This window comes from Pongo pygmaeus, chromosome 10 (assembly GCF_028885625.2).
Source record: "Pongo pygmaeus isolate AG05252 chromosome 10, NHGRI_mPonPyg2-v2.0_pri, whole genome shotgun sequence".
NCBI classification, from domain to species: domain Eukaryota; kingdom Metazoa; phylum Chordata; class Mammalia; order Primates; family Hominidae; genus Pongo; species Pongo pygmaeus.
In genome coordinates, this window is record NC_072383.2 from 97,285,224 (window position 1) to 97,304,141 (window position 18,918).

Consider the following 18,918-nt stretch of genomic DNA (forward strand, 5'->3'; position numbering starts at 1 on the left):
TATTTAAGCTAAAGTTTATGCAAAGATATGCATTTCTTTTACTGTTGAGAAGCCTTTGTTTTCTGAAAATACAAGTACTATTTCATTTTCTCACATGTATTCCTGTAAATGGAAGCCTTCTATAAATGGCTTAACTTGCAGCATTTGGAAACTTTTTTTTTTTTTGTATGAGTTTGAAGAATGTGGTCTTAACCTTATTCATTCCATCACTCTCTTATTGTTCATTTTAAGGGTACTTAGACTTCTAAATATCATTCAAGAAAACTTCTGAAGACTGCAATTAGGTCCTAAATACTGAAAATATTTTCCTCCTTCTGATATATTTTCCATTTACTATCTCATTTCCACATAACTCAGAATTAAAAGCCGATCTGCCATGTGCCGTACGCACATTAATAGTGTGTAGGACACCTTGTTTGTGCTAAAATGAGATAACAGATGTCAAAGTACTTTGAGAATTTAAAATCACTATGCACATTAAGGTATAATTATACAAATGTGAATGCAACATTAGGGGTATGGAAATTGGGGAGTGTTTCAGAACTTTTGGGCTAATGAGTCCAGTTTAGAATTACAGGCTGGAGAAGCTATGTTTTCAACATGATAGGAAACCCATCGTTCAGATGTATTTATATCATTATATTCAGTTCATGCTGAACTCAAATTTTGTTTCTTGCATATTCATTTAAAATAATTTGATGCCAGAGTATTGCTTATATCGGAATAATAGCAAACAATACTCACAATATTTGCAAATCCCCTGTATCCCAAGACAGGTATTTTAAATATTGTTTCAAATTGAAAACAATCAATTAAGCACCATTCTAGTGTTTTATTTTAAATATCTGCCAACAAATTTAACAGGTAAAATGGACATTACATTTATCTCAATGTAACTTTAAGGACTGGTTTTCCAAGTTAAGCAAAGCACCTCCAAACATCTGGTAAGCAGACCTCAAGAAGGCAAAACTCCTATGAATTATTGCAGCCACCAAGAACTTAAGGTTTCTGAACTAGTGCTAGAATTCCAAATCACTCTAATGTTAGGTCAGCTAAACTTGAAGTAGAGGGGTTTCTAAGAACATAAATCTGTCCAGGTGATTTTCTCTCAACTGCATTCTCATTTCTTTTAGTAGGTAAGAAAGAAAGCCTAAAGGTGGACTTTCGCATTTTAGTGGGAAATGGACTGGTTAGGCAAGCATTAACCAAGCTACAGTAAGCTTCTTGGGAGAAACCCCTTGGGAAAGAACTGGAGGAATGGAGCTCCAGGTTGGAAGGAGGTATAACTGGCTCCTTGCTTGCAAAAATTTTAATTGCTAATTCAAGTCTTTAGGAAGACCCAACTCGATTGTCTAAACACATAACTTCAGGGGAAAAAGTATGGTCTAGAGAGATATGACAGGTTTTTAAAAAAGTATATAAATTTCAAAAAGTATTACAGCAAATGACCAAAAATAAGGTAGAATAAGAAAAAAACAAACATCAATTGAGTAGTTGAGTGGTGAAAAGTCACATAAATTGAATTATTCAACAAGAAAATGACAGAGTATTTCATATCTTGACAGGTTAAAGCACTATTTTTAAGAGGTATGCATTCATTGCTCCATGGGTTTTGGCCTTCCATACTAGTGATCATGCTCAAAACTGCAATTAACACCACCCAAGGAGCTGCGGTTCCAGAATCCCTTTTTCTCATTGATCAGATTCCTGTGGTGTCATCTCCTATTTTCTCTGCAGCAGAAGTGCTGTATTGAACAGCAGGCTTTTAGAAAGCTTCTAATAAGCTCCCGATGGCTGATGGAGCCTCTGTTTCTAGCAGTCACTCGATCATCGTTAGTACTCCACGTGAGGGGAATGCATGCGTGCACAGGTGCTCTAGTTCACCACGTCCCATCAGCCTGCTTATCTCACTCTGCTTTCTGCTTTTAGGCTTTTCTCACCTGGCCAGATAAAAGCCCATTCCATTTTCTCAAGGCAAGACAATTTCTCATAAGGGATGAACTTCTGATTGGAGTGACCCATTAAAAGATTTGTGCTATTTGGTATTACTGCCCCTGCTTTCGAACCTCAGGCAGCATGTAAGGTGCAGTCTTGCTAGGCCACCTCTGAGTGTTTAGACATAGGTAGAAGGGTAAGTTGTTTTTTAAAAAAAAACCCTGCAGTATATGGAGAAATTTCATAAATTATGTGAGCCGCTGAGAGAAGTAATTCTGCTATACTGAGGTTGACACAGTCAATAATAGCTAATGCTCATTAAAGAACTATCCTCCCTTACCCAGGGAAGAACTGGGCTCAGAAAAGACCCAGTTCATATTAATACATAAAGACAACACGACTCAAAGTTAAAACAAACCACATCTCTGAAATGCTGTCATTAAAGAAATTTAACCACATATGTGATTTGAAAATATAACAAGAAACAGGCAACAAATGAAAAGTTTGGGGGGAAAAAGCTTTCAGATGCCCTATTTAAAAGAGCACCAGTGAAAACAGTAATAAAAATTAAAAGACAATACCTAGCAATAGAGAAAGAGAAAATTACTCTTATCTTATTTCTCCTATATTTTCCATCCTCTTTCAATAAGAGTCTCCATAATCCCAACATTGCCATTTCCTGCACAAAGAACCCAGAGAACAATTCAAAATTAAAGGAGCTGAAAGAAGACACAGTATCCCAGGCCTTCTCTCCCCAAGGCATCTGCAGGCAGAATAGCCATGGTTTCCAGAACATTCTCATCACATTTGTCTCTCGTGAGCTGCAGCATACAATGTTTACCAGAGGCTTTAAAAATAAAATCTCACTAAACAGCTGAGAAAAATATTTAACAACCAAGGCAAAGCAATTACAGTCAAATTTGCACCTCGAGATTCCCATCTTAGGTGTGGGAGGCAGAGAGAAGACTCCTGCACATCAGTCTGAACCTAGAATGAGGATGAAAAGAGTTGATTCTGCCGATAATTGACAACAAATCCATATTTTTGCATCTCAGGGTGAAATGCGGAGCTACCCGCCCATCTGAATGTGCATTAAGAACAGCGCCACTGTTCGGTTAAGGCTGACTCAAGTTTCTAAGCAGCAATCCGAGGACAGGCTAGACATGAACATCCCTACCAAAAACGTGGAAAGGTCTGAATGTGACAGATCTCCCTTTTCAATTATTTGTGCTAGAAAGCATCATCATTTTCAACTATTCAAGGTGACAATATAAGACAACACAACTAGTCCCAGTAGAGCATTTCTGTATGAATGTACAGACTTGGGAGGAAATTAACCACATCACACAGGGTTAATCCTTCCCCCCAAAATTCTGCCCCATTATCCAACCAATTTACGTTTTGTAATCTAGACTTTTATTACTCATTTTCACTATGATTTGACTTTGACACAATATTATTCCCTTTAGGGCAAAGACTTTCTGGGTGCAATGAGATCAGACATAATTTCTTCAGCAGGAATGCATAACAAGGACACGTGTACACATTCCATTCCCAGACATTTCTGTCTCGGTCTAGTTCAGATGAGCAAGGAATGAAAGGCGGGGCATAAAATGGTATAAATTCTAGTTAGGCACGGACAATAAGCATCCATAGGAAGCTACTGTTCACTATTAAAAGGCATTACCTGATATGGTTGAAAAAGACCACAAAGGCTTATAATACCTTACCTGAGCCATCTGCCTCTCCAGTTTTGATCGGGGAATATCATCAAAGTAGTTTTCATTTCTTCTCCTCCTTGCATCGCCCTGCATGATAATGTGAGGAACGTCTAGGGAGCCACCAGTGGTGTAAGTGCTTTGGCTAAGTGATGGAGACAACTGAGGAGGAGTGTGATTACCACTGGGTTCCTGAATGGAAATACATCATGAAATAAATACCATGTTCTGTGGCTAACCTTTGGTTTCAAAATTGTGAAATACTGACAAGACAAACTGTGGGGGTGGGGAGTCGCTTTTGAAGCAACAGCCAAGGAATGAATGACATTCCACCACTTTATTAATGGCATGATCTAGTCAATACGTTTTTCCCCTAAGTATTTCAGGTCAAAGGTCTGAAATATCAAGAGTCAGGTTCTGTTTTCCTAAAGCAGCACCATGGATGGTCTCAGGAGGGAGGCACACCTATGTCGGGCACCTCTGACACTACTGCATGTGTTTACAGGGGAGGAACTGGGCCCTCATGTGGGCAGAGCGTCCTCACCATGGTAGATGCCACGATGAGAAAGCTAAAATGAGACCCAATGGGTCTTGATCCTTCATCAAAGAATGGTCTGACAACAGGGTTGGGAAGAGGACACAGTACGGCAACACAGCATGTCACACGCACAGACTGCAGAGCAGTGCATGCTACGACAGAGGATGCTTTTCCCAGGCAAAGACAACTCCATCCAAGGGAAACGGGTCAGGAGGAAGATAGGGGGCATAGACAGCTCAGCTCTACTGTTTGCAAGTAGAATGAGGATTGGGATCATGGTGTTTCTCCAGATCCCTTCTCCTCCAGATATTCTGGACCTTCTATGATAGATTTAGGTCCTACACTTTTTCTTGGAAATCTCTGTCTTTGATCTTTTTTGTTCCCCTAAATCTCTTCCAGAGAGCCAGAATGAGAGGTTCAGAAGGGGAAGGAAAAAGAGCAGGGTAAGTAGCAGGAAATTACTCCTCTAACGAGTCACTTTAGGGTAACTACACTGATGGTGCTTATATCTTTCTCTCCTTCCATGTAGCAAAATGAAGGCAAAACAAAAATCATTTTTTTTCTAATTTATTTGAGGCTCCTCTTTCTAAGGGGTGAAATTTCTATTCGTACTTTTATGACTCCCAAAACTCTCAAGTAGCCTCCAAATATCCCAGTGTACCCTAATGCCCCCAGTAACTAATTAAACCAGTATTCATGTAGTCCCTACCCATCCCATTCCAGTCTCTCAGGAGGCTAAGCTTGTCCTCCTGGAGCCAATTCTCTTGCATCCCCTGAAATCCTTGCACATTTTCCTCTCCAAAGCTGAATCAACTCCAAATCCTAACAGCTCCTTTCCTGCCCCACCCTGTTATCCTGACAGTGGCTATGCTGTTTGCTGAAGTTTATTGATAAGAGGCAGCCACTGCATTTCACCACGACGGTCACGTCCGGGTGCTGTGCTTGTTGTGTTCATCTCTTCAGAAAGGAGATCAGAAGCAAGCAAGTGCAGGACAAAATAAAGAGAGCAGAGTGGGCACCCCACAGCTTTCAGGGAGATCTCAGCTTTTTGATGAATTTTAGAAAAGTTCTTGTAGGACTCATGAACACCAGTGACTGCTGGCCACTTCTTGCCACTGCCATTTTGCCTGGAAATCATCTCTCTCACTTCCTCTCTGCGCTTTCCTCCCTCCCTTCCTTCACTTCCTCTTTATTTCTCTCTCCCTTATACAGGTTCTCTCTAGTTTCCTACCTCATATATATATATTTTTTGAGATGGAGTTTTGCTCTGTCACCCAGGCTGGAGTGCAGTGGTGCAATCTCGGCCCACTGCAACCTCTGCCTCCCGGGTTCAAGCTCCTGCCTCAGCCTCCTGAGTAGCTGGGATTATAGGCGCCCACCACCATGCCCGGCTAATTTTTTGTATTTTTAGTAGAGTCTGGGTTTCACTGTGTTAGCCAGGATGGTCTAGGTCTCCTGACCTCGTGATCCACCCACCTCTGCCTTCCAAAGTGCTGGGATTACAGGCATGAGCCACTGTGCCCGGCCCCTGCCTCATAATTCTAAAGTGTAGTTGAATAAAAGAAATACAATTTATTAAGTAAGGTTTTAGATTCTCTATTCTGAATTTTTGAAGTGAGTAAAGCTGGACAAATTTTACTTCTTGAAAAACAGAAGACCCTAAGGTTAATTTTAAATTGATCTTTACTTAACTGTGGTCCTTGATCGATTTTCTTTCTGTGGGTTTGAGGAGTCTGACAGAAAACTCATTTCCGCTCTCTTGGCGTAGATAGGGTGTGGGATGGGAGGTGAGAGAGTGGTTCTTTAAAGGTGGTGGTTTGTCAGGCTGAATTCCATTACAGATGGATATCTAAATCTCAAAAATATATATTTAACCAATCTAGAAAAACAAATCTTGTTGTTTTGATTGTGTCAAACAATCAAAAGAGAGATTGTTTTTTACACAGATATGGTAAACTACACAGAAAAGAGCCAGCACTTCCTGATCTATTGCTTCAGTTGTATAAAGCGCATGTTTATAAAACCTATAAAACTACACAAAATAATTTTTTTATTTTCTTACTCTGTTGCCCAGGCTGGAGTGCAGTGGTGCGATCTCTGCTCACTGCAATGCTCCGCCTTCTGGGTTCAAACGATTTTCATGTCTCAGCCTCCAGAGTAGCCGGGACTACAGACGGGCACAACCACACCTGGCTAAATTTTTTCTGTTTTTAGTAGCGGCAGGGTCTCACCATGTTGGCCAGGCTGGTCTCAAACAAATAGTTCTTAAGATAAGGGCGGAGAACCAAATGAATGTGCTTGGCACTTACCCTGAGGGTGATGGACCGAGGGGGCTTCTGTGGGGGATCGTCGTGCAGCCTGTCTCCCAGAGATGCCAAAATACGTTTCCTGTGGCCAATCAAATTGATTTTTAAAACCTGAAACAACATATATTTGGGTTAAATATTTCACTGGAGAACAAATAATTTTTATATGTCCTAAAACATTTGGGGTGAAAAGAGATTTGTGCAAAGTTACCCCTGCACCATGAGATGTGGTGTGACATCAGTGTGACCACTGAAGTCCAGAAAGATTGCAGTAGCATCTGGAAAGCCTGGAGTGGCTAAGCAGTAGGGGCAGAAAGAGAAGGGAGGACGGTTCTCCTTCCACTCATGCTGCCTGAGAGTCTCATTCCCAATGCAGCATCCTCAAGAGAAGCCAGCTCTTCTTATAAGCAGCCGAAACCTCACAGGATAAAATCTGAGTCCGGACTTGGCTTCAGGGTAATGGGGACAGACTGCCCTCTGTCTCTTTCCCTCCATCCAGGATATGCAGTCATGCCAGCCTCCTCTAGGTATTAGAAGCTCCATGTTCATTCTCACCTTGGGGGCCTGTACTCCTGCTCAACCACCTGCCTGGAATGCCCCCTCTCCCTTCTGAGATTTTCAAATAACCAGTGACTTCTCATGGTTCTGGACACTGTTCTGGTGATGTCTCCTCAGAAAGGTCTTCCCCCATCTCCTTATTGAAGAAGCCATGCCCTCAACCCCTGACATGCTCTCCACGATGATCCTCATTTTATCACACTCTAAAAGCACTTTCCTTACAGGCTCAGTGTTTGTGTTTTGTTCCACCCTCTCCAGGTAAGCTCCCTGAGAGCAGGGCACTGGCATATGTAGATCACTATTATTTCCCAAAAGCATAAAAGGATGACTAAAAAAAAAATAAGGGATTAATGAATATGAAAGAATGAATGGTAATAGAGATAACAGTTGCAAAATTAGAGTGAACTTGCATAAGGATACAGTTAGAATGAAGGACTGCCTATTGGGGTAGACTCAGAGCCTCCCCAGGATGGTATTTTGAATCTGACCATGCTGCAAAGGGCACATGGTAGAAGAGCTCTCAAAGGGAACTGAGAATTGCAGCGCCTCAATCCTCAGCCGCATTCCTGGTGCTTTACCAGGGCCACATCCCTTTCAATCTTCCCAACTTCTCTATCTGGAAGGAGTTCTCACTTGACAGATGACGAAACTGTGGTTCCGAGTGGTTAAGTCACCTACCCAAGAGCCAGCATGTGGTGGCTCTGGGATTTGAATCAGATTTGCCTGATTCCAAAACATATTTTACTCCAAAGTATACATCACAAAATTTGGGCATTTCTCCAAATGTTACCAGCTTCTTAAAAATATACTGTATATTCATCCATTCATAAAAATGCGTTTACCTCTTCCCTACCTATGTGTAGTCCCAAGATATAATAATCTTGTCGGGTAACTAGTTTCCAAAGTCGTTACCCCATGTGTAAATTCTTCTCTTCTCTTTTCAAGTTTTAAGATAGAAGGTGGGGAGAGCATTTCTTTGGCAGGCATCCCATGCTACCTTGAATTTTTTCTTTAATTTCAGCTTTTAATTTAGATGTAGGTGGTATACGTGCAGGTTTGTTACATGAATACACTCAGTGATGCTGAGGTCTGGGGTATGAATTATCCCGTCACCAGGTAGTATGCATAGTACCCAATAGGTAGTTTTTCAGCCCTTGTCCCCTTCCTCCCTCCCCTCCTTTGTCGTCCCCAGTGTCCACTGTTGCCATCTTTATGTCCATGAGTACTCAACGTTTAGCTCCCACTTATAAATGAGAACATGCAATATTTGGTTTTCTGTTTCTGTGTTAATTAACTTAAGGGTAATGGCCTTCAGCTGCATCCATGCTGCTGCAAAGGACATGATTTCGTTCTTTTTTATGTCTGTGTAGTATTTCATCTACCTTGACTTTTTATTTGCCTATTTGTTGGTTAACTCACGGGCCTTTTGGCCTAAACTGATGTAGATTTTAAACTCACACTACGCCCTATTCCTTTGACAGCCACCCTCTGACCCATGCCTGTTGATGATGAGGACGGTAAATGTTAGCCAAGGTGAATGTCCCCATGCACCATATCCCTATGATTTTATAAAACCTTCATCTCCCCAGGCTGATGAATCCTAATCTTTGCAAGTTTGTTTTCATAAAGCAGCTCCTCTTTTCCATAAATCATTTCAGTTGACATCCTCAGGACTTTCTCCTACCCTATTATAGCTGCTTAAGGTTTGCTGAAAAAATGGCTCATAATATTCCAGGTATAAGTGAACCATGGCTTTACATTTATGCAGGATACTGTTTTCTGCTTTTAATACCCTTTTAAAATGTCCTTCCTAAGCACACGTGATTTCTAGCTAGCCTTTTAGCTGCAGTAGGAATAACTAGAGACAAAAGTATACACTGACTATAAAATCCCTTAATTTTGTTATAGCTAATAGTTCAAAGCCCTTTAATCTAGGAGGGATGATTTGAGTTATTTTTCCCTAAATTCCTTATCTTACAGTTGTCCAGGCAGAAGCCCATCTGCCATCCTTCTGCCCACTCACACAGCCCTATGTTAGCTTTCTGCATTTATATTAACCAGTCTGGCATTTCACTACCTGGAAGAGCTTAGTGGTTTTTGCAAATCTGGAAATTTCACTATGTATTCCTTTCAGACGATTTATAAATATGCTAACTAAGTGTGGCCCTACTGCTGATTACTTGCAGGCAGCATTGTTTATACGATCCATAGAAATGCCCTTATATTCTTGTATTGTTTCTGTTTTTAAACATCAAGATCAAATAATTCCTCCATCTCAGAAAAAATATGATAACCTTTTCAAAGGTATTTTGCAAGTCTAAACACAGTATATTTTCTACTCTCTTTTATTCTCATCCTCAGTTACTTTGCCAAAGGCTTCTATTGGATATAAATTCCTCCCATAAAATCTTCACCACCTTTCTCCCAGCAGGTAGCTGGACCTCATGCTGATGGTACTACCTTGCCCCCTCCCCGAGTCCTGCTAGAAATGTTTTTATAATAAAGACATTCACTTAATTATTATTATTATTATTATTATTTACAAAACTGACACTAAATAACAAATAACTGTGGTACAATTCAGCTGATGTCATCTCTACTATTGCTTTTGGTTTACTCTCCCACAACTCAATTTTGGGCAGGTTATCTGACTCCTCTGATCTCTGGTTTTCTCACATTTAAAGTGAAGAAGTTAATGACAATTTCAAATGTGGTTGGCAAGATGAAGAGTGAGCTGTGAGAATAACCAGCATAGTGCCTGACACATAGAAGAAGCAACTTTCACAGTGTGCTTATTCCAGTGAATGGGTTCTGAGGGTGCACAGGAATCCTGGCCCAGAAGAACAAGGACTTGGTCATTGTCATAAAGTCAATCATGTTAAACAAATACACTGAAGCTTTGGATGAAGAGATGTGGCTAACCTTGGGAAAGCCCTCAATGAAGTAACTTATCCTAGTAGGAACATGGCTGATTTCTAGCTATTAGTCTAAGGCCAGACCCAATTTAAAAGAATATGCTCTTCTGCCATCCACATCGCTTAATCTTCAATAGGAGGTAAGCTGAGGCACTCCTCTGCACTGAAGCTTCATGGCTGTCTCCTCCATAGAGCTACCCAGATGAAGGTGGATGGCTGAATGAATGGATTGATGGATAGATGACAGATGATACACAGATAGGAAACAAATTAACACAGGATGGTTAGTACTATCAAGATCACCTGGATAACCCTCCTTTTTATCAGAAATGAGCCCCCATCACTGAAGATACTGACAGTTACTTCCATTTATTGAACATTTTCTATATTCTAGTTCTATGTTCTAGTTGTGCTAGAAACTACCAAGTGGTTATACACGGATATAAATATCTCCTGCAATCCTTACAATAGCATACAATAAAACCATTCTCATTTTAGAGATGCAAAATCTGAGATTATGAAATGCTAAGTAACTTGCCCAAGGTCACACTGCTAAGAGGCACATGGCTAGGATGTGCACCTGATTCTTAACCTGCCCTTCACTGCTTTCCTTGCTCTTCTTCTTGCTGTTAACCTCTATACCTTTTGACCTTTAGCTACACTATTGGTTATGTCATCATGAGGCTTCTTAAGACGTTGCTTCTTACTTTGAGTTATCATGTTTAAAGCATTTATATAGGGTTTTGAGCATCTGAAAACATTAAAATAATTCACTTTTTAGTAAGGCTTATAGCATTGTTAAAGCTACAGGCTACAAGGGCAGGTACCTCACAGTATTCCCTGTGAAATACATATATAGACCAAGGACAAGAAACCCTCATCACCCAAGATTCAACCCGAGCTGGCTCACTGTGGAGTGGTAGAGAGGGTGACAGTGGGCTTCAAAATGCCCAAGTTGACAGTAAGAAATCCAACTGGCAAAACAATAACAGAGAAAATATTCCAAAGAAAGATGGTCATTATGGAAAAGTCAAGTCTGAAGGTGGTTGGGTTTGCCTTGAGTGAGAATGGCTTTATAGCAGACTGTCTTTGCAAGCAGATGGGGTTCCTGAGTAGTGGAATCCTACAACCCCAGACATCATGGGTGATAACCAGTATGAAAACTTTAGTTTTCAAAAACACCAGAGCAATGGTTACTGCAGTAGAGAAGAATTCTGTGTTTTCATTACTGCTTGGGTTAAAGTTAACTGTTCAGACAAGAACATAATGGGAGTAAAAGATAAAATAATGGTAACATATTGGAGATTCAGTTATTCTAAGATGTTGAAGCAATTCAATTCAGCTCAAAAAAATATTGAATTTCTGCTACCAATTATTTGGAGGATTCAAAGGTGAAAGTCTATGAACAGAGCTTACAACATTGGAGAGATCAGGCACAAATAACTACGTTATCACACCATTAACTAAGAAAAATTATTATACACATAAGCATAAGAATGTGGCTCCAACTGCTGAGTTCCAATAGATAAGAAATAAAAGTTGGCCAGGCGCGGTGGCTCATGCCTGTAATCCCAGCACTTTGGGAGGCTGAGATGGGTGGATCACGAGGTCAGGAGATCGAGACCATCCTGGCTAACATGGTGAAACCCCGTCTCTATTAAAAATACAAAAAAAAAAAATTAGCCAGGCATGGTGGCGCACGCCTGTAGTCCCAGCTACTCGGGAGGCCGAGGCAGGAGAATCACTTGAACCCGGGAGGTGGAAGTTGCAGTGAGCCGAGATTACGCCACTGCACTCCAGCCCGGGTGACGGAGCAAGACTCTGTCTCAGAAAAAAAAAGAAAAAGAAAAAGAAAAGGAAATAAAAGTTATGGCATGTGTTCTCAATGGTTTTTATTACAACTATTGTTAAGAGGAATGTGGGTCAAAGGCAAGGAGTATTGTTGAAACCACAGGAGTCAGCCACAGGTGGGTATCCATTCATCACAGCAGTAGCCGCCTCCTGGAATTTTCTCCAGTATCACTTAAACAGGGTAATTCCAGAAACCCCACTGTGAAATCTCAGCAACAGGAGAATAATCGTGCTGGATGACAATCCTATAATATCACTTCACTGCTGTTTATGTTTCTGGGTTTGGCTGTGGGAATTCTGCCAGACAGTATCATGATATACCCTCATACGGAATAGCTCACTTCAGAATACATGTCATAGCAAAGCTGAAAGTCAATGTACTTAAACTTTTTTTCTTTTAAAATTTAATGTGATATAAAATTAAACATGTTTAATTTAATTTTATATCACATTAAATTTAACATGTTTAATTTAAACATGATGTAAATGAAGCATTTTTCTTTATCTGCTTTTAAAAAAGTAAATAACATTTTGATTATAATAGCTATACTGCTTTCCCATTTTAGACACTTTATAAAATACAGAAAAACAAGTAAGAGAACCAGTAATCCACAAACTATATCTAAATAGATATATTTCCTTTCATTTTTTTCCCCCATGATTATGTTTTGTGGTGCTCATATCACAAGTACCATTTTCGCCTTTTTTTCAGTTCTTTAAAGCTAAAGAACTTTTCTACATATACAACTCTCAGTAGACATTTTAACTAACTCCATATCACCACATTATTGTTTCAGAGAAGTATGTCATAATTCATTAAACATTTCCCCTATCATTGAAAATTTTGGTTTGTGCTTCTTTCTGGATAGCAAACATTCCACATGCTTAAATAATTCTATCATCCTATAATTTCCATTCTCAATGCCATGTTTACATAGACACAGCACAGAAAATACCAAAGAAGACTGCAAGAATCACACGAGTCATGCAGAAAAGTCATGTAGCAACAGTCTGTCTCCATGTTCTGCATGAAATCTCAATCCGTTTATCGCTGGCTGGATCAACTCCTCCTGGAAAATCACAAACCCACATAATGTTCCTCAGTGCCATATTTTGCATTTGTTATGTTTTTGGAGTTCAGATTTAGCTGACAGATGTGAAACAGCACATGTAGCTGGGATTCTTCAGAGAGTACACATGCAGCGATTCTGGGCACACAAGCGATTCTAGTTCTCACCACCAGGCGACTGCATCCTTTTTATTTCTAGATTTTTATTGAGGGAGGGAGTTCACCCTGCGTTTGGAACTCCCTTCCATTTTAGGGGGTAGATTATTTCCCCTTTCCTTTCTAGATACTTGCCAACTAAAGAGAACAGCTCCTATGCAAGTCTATAGAGCTCACCTGGCTTCAGAGTAGCCTCTTCTAATAAAACTGCAAGTGTTCTGAGCAGTTCTGGTGTTCCTAAATGCCAAGAATGGAAGTTGCGGCGGAAATTGATCTGCTTTGTTCTCATCTGCAGAACTAAAATTGCAAATAATTGTCAAAGTTTTCCCCCCTGCCTGATAACAATTTCTAAACACTTTCCACTCGAAAGCATCAAGGCAAAAATGCCTGTGTATAATTCCATTTCAAATTCCTGCAATCTTAGAAATCCTCACTTGAATTTACATACAATTTTGACCATGACATTTTTCTCTCTTATTCCTTGGACTGCAATAATCCATGTCCGGCATGGGATGGTGAACAGAAAGACCTTAGGAGCAGAAAGTCATGACATTTTGTTCTTCTCTTACTCTTCTCTTAGCTAAATAATCTTTAATGTCTTTGAGTTGTAACATAAAGGGGACAATAACAGTCTTATTCAACAAATATTTCTTGGATGCCTTTCACATATAACCACCATGTTATGCAATCTGTGAGCCACAAAGAAGGAAAAATATCGAGTCCTCCAGGGCTCTCAATCCAGGCAGTAAAAAAATATTAAAACCATGTGAACATATGTGTGTGTATATTTGTGTGTATGTATGTAGGCATCTATCTATGTATGTATGTATCTATCTTTCTACCTATCATCCATCCATCCATCTAAATATATACGTCTACACAGCCTTCCCAGCCTAAAAGGGGTTTCTGTGGAATGAATGAGAATGACTAGGAAGCTTATCTGGAAATTATAAAGCACAGAACTAAGGTACTAACTAAGGTATTATTTCTCTTTTAAGTATAACAGAAACTTAAAACTTTCTTACCCTATCAACAATATTTAGATATTACCTTTGATATTTAAATGTGCCATTATGGATATCTCTGGGTAGATTTCAGATCCAGAATCATGCCTTCCACTTCTCCAATCTTCTCTCCTGTTATTTCTTTGCTCCACGTATACACACTTGTGCATATTCCAGAGTGTCTCTGCCTGGATTTTCATTAGAATCTCACAAGGATGAAATTGAGATCCACCTAAAGCCTTGCTTGCTCACCTTAGATTACATCGACCTTTCTCTCTTTGAATTTCTTTAGTATCTGTGGGCTGCCCTGTGCTATTGACACGTGAAACACCCTGGTGGGTACAGCTAGCTCTCTTTTTTTGTGTATGTGTCTTACCTGATCAACTAGACTCTAGGCGCTGGAAAGTCAGACATAGTGTCACTGCATCTCAGGGTCCCTCAATGCATCTAGCTCACGAATACAACTCAAAGGTGATCTCTAAGATCTCAACTCAAACCCCTGTCAAGGTGGACAAGAAATGAAGCAGGGGAGATGTCTCTAAAAGAAAAAGAGGGAAGGAAAATAACACCTATATCTTATTTCATTCCGTTTCTACTCTCAAGAGTCTTCTATTCTTTCTGAGCTTTGGCACCTTAATTCCTACACACAGTCTTGCCATGGGTGATGCAAAACTTCCTTACATCCCACCATCTGTAACTCTTTCCCTTTACCTCTGCCACTTCATCTAGAAAAAATCCCTCTGACTACAAGTTTCCAAATTCCCTTTTCCTTCTGCTATTACTTCCCAAACCAACTGCTACTAAATAATCAGCAAATAACTGTTTGACAGATGCCACCGAAATACAACTGTACTAACCTATGGAAACAAAAAGAGGTTCCAAGTTACACAGCTCCAGAGAGAGCAAATGACAGTGAGAAAGAGTGAGGGAGAAGGAATGTGTGTTTTCTGAATATAGTCTGTCTCATTAAATAGGAAATACTAATTATGAGGAAATGAGATCATCTTTGCATGGAAAGAGAGACCTTAATGGTATAATTGCCTCTGAACATTTAAGGGCTCTGGAGGTACAAAGCCTTCTTTTCTAATCAATGAGAATCTTAGGTTTATTTGTAAAGCTCTCTGAATTACCTCTTGATGAAGGTACTAATTTTCTGATTTTCACGTAAACATTGCTTCAGAAGATTAAAAACACACACAAAACAAAACAATAAATCAGTTCCCAACTAATTTCCCTGAAAGTTACCTTTAAGTAAAGCTTGCTGCCAGTTAAGTTTTTATAGGAGAAATTTGGTTTACATTGCTCAATAACCCAATCATTGGGGTTATTGAAGGAAAAATTTGTTACAAAAGAAAATGGGAAGTATGTGCAATATCCCAGATCTGAAGTTATTCTTGGAGATGTGAAGATGTGCTAATAGCATCTGAAAAGTGCAAATCTCCCTGCAGTACTATGAATACATAAAAATGCTCTGCATCTTAAGAAGTAGAAAGACTGCTGTTCTGCTATATTTTGCTAACCATGCAGGATATTTACTGCTAAGGAGGGTATTTTCCAACTTTATTTCCTTTCAATTTTTGAGATCATAAAATTTATGATCAATTATATTGTGTGACTGATGCGCTCAGTATTGTAAATGAAATTATGGTTACCGAAATTCATTAACATATATCCATATAAAATAAACAGAAACATGCAACATACATGAATATACCCATATTTGTAAAAGAAGCTCTAAGACAAATTGAGTCTCAAGAGACAATCCTAGGTAAGTGAGGGCCTGGTTACTCCATTTTTGGATTATAAATGGTCTTTTCTGCTCTGTTGCTGCTCTGCCCCTCTTCTTGAGGTTTAGCTACTTTAATGGCATATAACACCCTCCATCAGCAGACAGAATAGTGAAAGCGGCAGTGAATTCAATCCAGCCAATTCTGTTTCTGTCAGCAGCTCTGATAAAAGGGCTTTATGTGGGAGGAGGTAAAAAATCTACCTAAAACTAGCTAAAGTAAAGTTTTAAAAGTGCATCCACAGATTTTACTTAGCCTAGCCAGCTACTACTGCATTTTAGAATTGGACATTTACCATATTTCAGCTACATATGGAGGCAAAAAGGATGTTAAGGTTAAAAGAAAGTATTATAAGGAAAGCAGAGGTTGAGTCCCAAGGACGAGTTCAAAAAGAGGAAAAAAAAAAAAAGGGTAACAACAGTGAGAGAGATTTCTTATCATCCCTTTTCTCCCTTTGTCCCCACCCCCACCACTATCCCCTTCCTTATCTTCTGGAGAGTCACATCACAGAGTAGAGCTAGGAATTACTCTAAACCCATAAGAATGGCTAACGTTAGAAAAGAATGACCCTACCTAGGATGATAAGGACGTGGAGGAACTGAAACTCTCATCTTGCTAGTAGGATTGTAAATGGCACAGTCACTTTTGAGGAAACTGCCAGTTTCTCAAATTTTGACCCAGTTTTCTAATATATAACCCAGCAAGTTGACTCTAGCTAGCAACTCCTAGCTAAAAATGAATACATATGCCCACATAAAGATTTGTACATGAATGTTTAAGCAACATTATTCATAATAGCTAAAAATTAGAAACAATCCAAATGTCTGATCAACTGGTGAATGGATAAGTAAAATACGGTATATTCATGCAACAAAATACTGCCTAATGATACAAAGGAATGGGCTACATGATACAGGCTATAGCATCAACAGACCTCAAAAACATTATGCTAAGTGAAAGAAGCTGCACACACAAGATGATAGAATGTTGTAGGATTCCATTTACATGAGTTTCTAGACAGCATAAAACTATATGTACAGAAAACATATCAGTGGGTATCTGGAGTAGAAATAGGAGCAGGGATTGACTGCAATGAGCATAAAGGAACTTTTTAGGGTTATGGAAATGTTCTAAAATGGGATTGTGTTGATGGTTGGATAGCTGTATAGGTTTACTGAAATTTACCCAACTGTATACATAAAATGGGCGATTTTCATGATGTGTAATTAAATTGCAATGAAGTTGTTTTTGAAAAAAGAATAATGCTGGGAGAATGCATTCAGTATGCAGTATCGTATAAATAAGGCCATTCCTGAAGGCTGTAATCCACGCTGCTCGAGAAGAAGACCTCTGTTGTCTTGGAATATACCACTTATCAGCTGGATGGAAGGGTGAGCAACATATACACTGCAGGATGTCTTAAGGAAAATGTGACCTGCAGGGTAGCTTTGTCCTAGGAGCCTAGTACTCTTTAACTATAGGCTAATAGATCAGTAGCATATTCTTTGTTATAAGTGTACAATACAGTAAATTAGTACTGACTTTCCTATGTACGTATATTTTTGAGGGTCTTAATCCTCCAAGTCATAACACTTTGGTAAAAATGTTTATGCTTTCTAAATACTTATAACAAATGACTTACGGATGTTTGAAAAGGGTGGAGTGAACTAGGAGCCAACATGGGTTCTCTCTGGATGGGTAACAGGCGGTGATCATGAGATGACACTCAAGAACCAGAGAATAAGGTTGCATTCTAAGCACCAAATTAATCACATCAACAGTGCTATGATTTGAGTTTTCTCTGACAAAAACTCAGCTTTAAATTGGATCTCCAATGTGGCAGTGTTGGCAGATGGGGCCTAATGGGAGATATCTGGGTCATGAGGTGGCGAATCCTCCTTGAAATAATTTATGCCATTCTCTCAGGAGTGAGTGAGTTCTTGCTCTGGCAAGACTGGATTAGCTGTCACAGGGATAAATTAGTTCCTGCAAGAGTGGGTTGTTAAGAAGCCAGGACATCCTGTGGGTTTTGCCTCCTCACACGTCAGCTTCCCCTTTAACCTTTCGCCATGTTGTGATACAGCACCAGAAATTCTCACCAGAAGCTGAGCAGGTGCTGGCACCATGCTTCTTGAACTTCCTAGCCTGCAGAACCATGAACTAAATAAATCTTTTCTTCTTTATAAATCACCCAGTCTCAGATGTTCTGTTATAGCAACACAAAACAGACTAGGACAAAGCGAATGGAGTCAGAATGACTTTCTAGCCCATGAAGTGTCAATGAAATAGACTGGCAGAGTGACTACAGTTTAATCGGTGATACTGAAACCCAGCTAAACAAAGAAGCTGTGCCAAGGTGGGGTGGAGAAGCAAGGGTAGAGGGCATATTGAAGCAATGAAACTATCTAGCTTTGGCAGCAGCATGGGGAGACACTGAATCTTAACATAAGTAAGCTCCCTGATTACTCAAGGGGTTATTTTATCAGGTTTTGTGCTGATCTAAATGCAACATCCCTCAAAATTCCCTTTCCTTCAATACCACATGTACCAGGAAGCAGTAATCACTGAATCAGTTTTCTGAGTACCCAGATATGAGAAGAGGAAATGTTGAAGACGGGGGATCAGGGAGGGGAGCATTTGGTCAGAGAATCCTTCCCATCATGTATTAACAGAATGGACATCTTGATACACTGCTCTCTCCTTAATTAAATTAAATCAATTTTATTTAATTATTAATTAATTTTTAAATTAATATTTTATAAATTTTATAAAAATTTAATTTTTATTAATAAAAATTAAATCAATTTTATTAATTAAATTAAATCTGCGCCTCTATGCCACCGAGGCACAGAACCTGCTCAGGAGGGCATAGTGATTAAGAGCAGGGCTTGGTGTCAGGATGACCTGAGTGTGAGTGTTGGTACTGGCATTTACTATATATGCCTTTTGGTCAATTATTTAACCTCTCTCAGTATCACCTAACTTGCGTAAAATGACGGAGCTAAGAAACAGTATTCGCCTCTTAGTGTAATTGTTAGGATTAAATGAGACATATGCAATGCATTTAGCACAGTGCCTGGT

At 39.5% G+C, this 18,918-nt stretch overlaps 1 protein-coding gene across 12 annotated transcripts in view; it reads right to left on the reverse strand.

The window, feature by feature from the left end:
• The window catches only part of ANKS1B (ankyrin repeat and sterile alpha motif domain containing 1B), a 1,280,047-nt gene that overhangs the window by 92,210 nt on the left and 1,168,919 nt on the right, over positions 1–18,918 (reverse strand). For 9 of the 12 annotated variants that reach the window (XM_054442265.2, XM_054442272.2, XM_054442268.2 and 6 more), the window contains 2 exons: positions 6,501–6,608; positions 3,666–3,845 (listed from right to left, as the gene is read on the reverse strand). In XM_054442265.2, coding sequence (XP_054298240.1) covers positions 3,666–3,845; positions 6,501–6,608 — 288 coding nt within the window. The remainder of the gene's footprint in view (positions 1–3,665; positions 3,846–6,500; positions 6,609–18,918) is intronic. The other 3 variants (XM_054442271.1, XM_054442270.2, XM_054442269.2) reach the window with 1 other exon arrangement.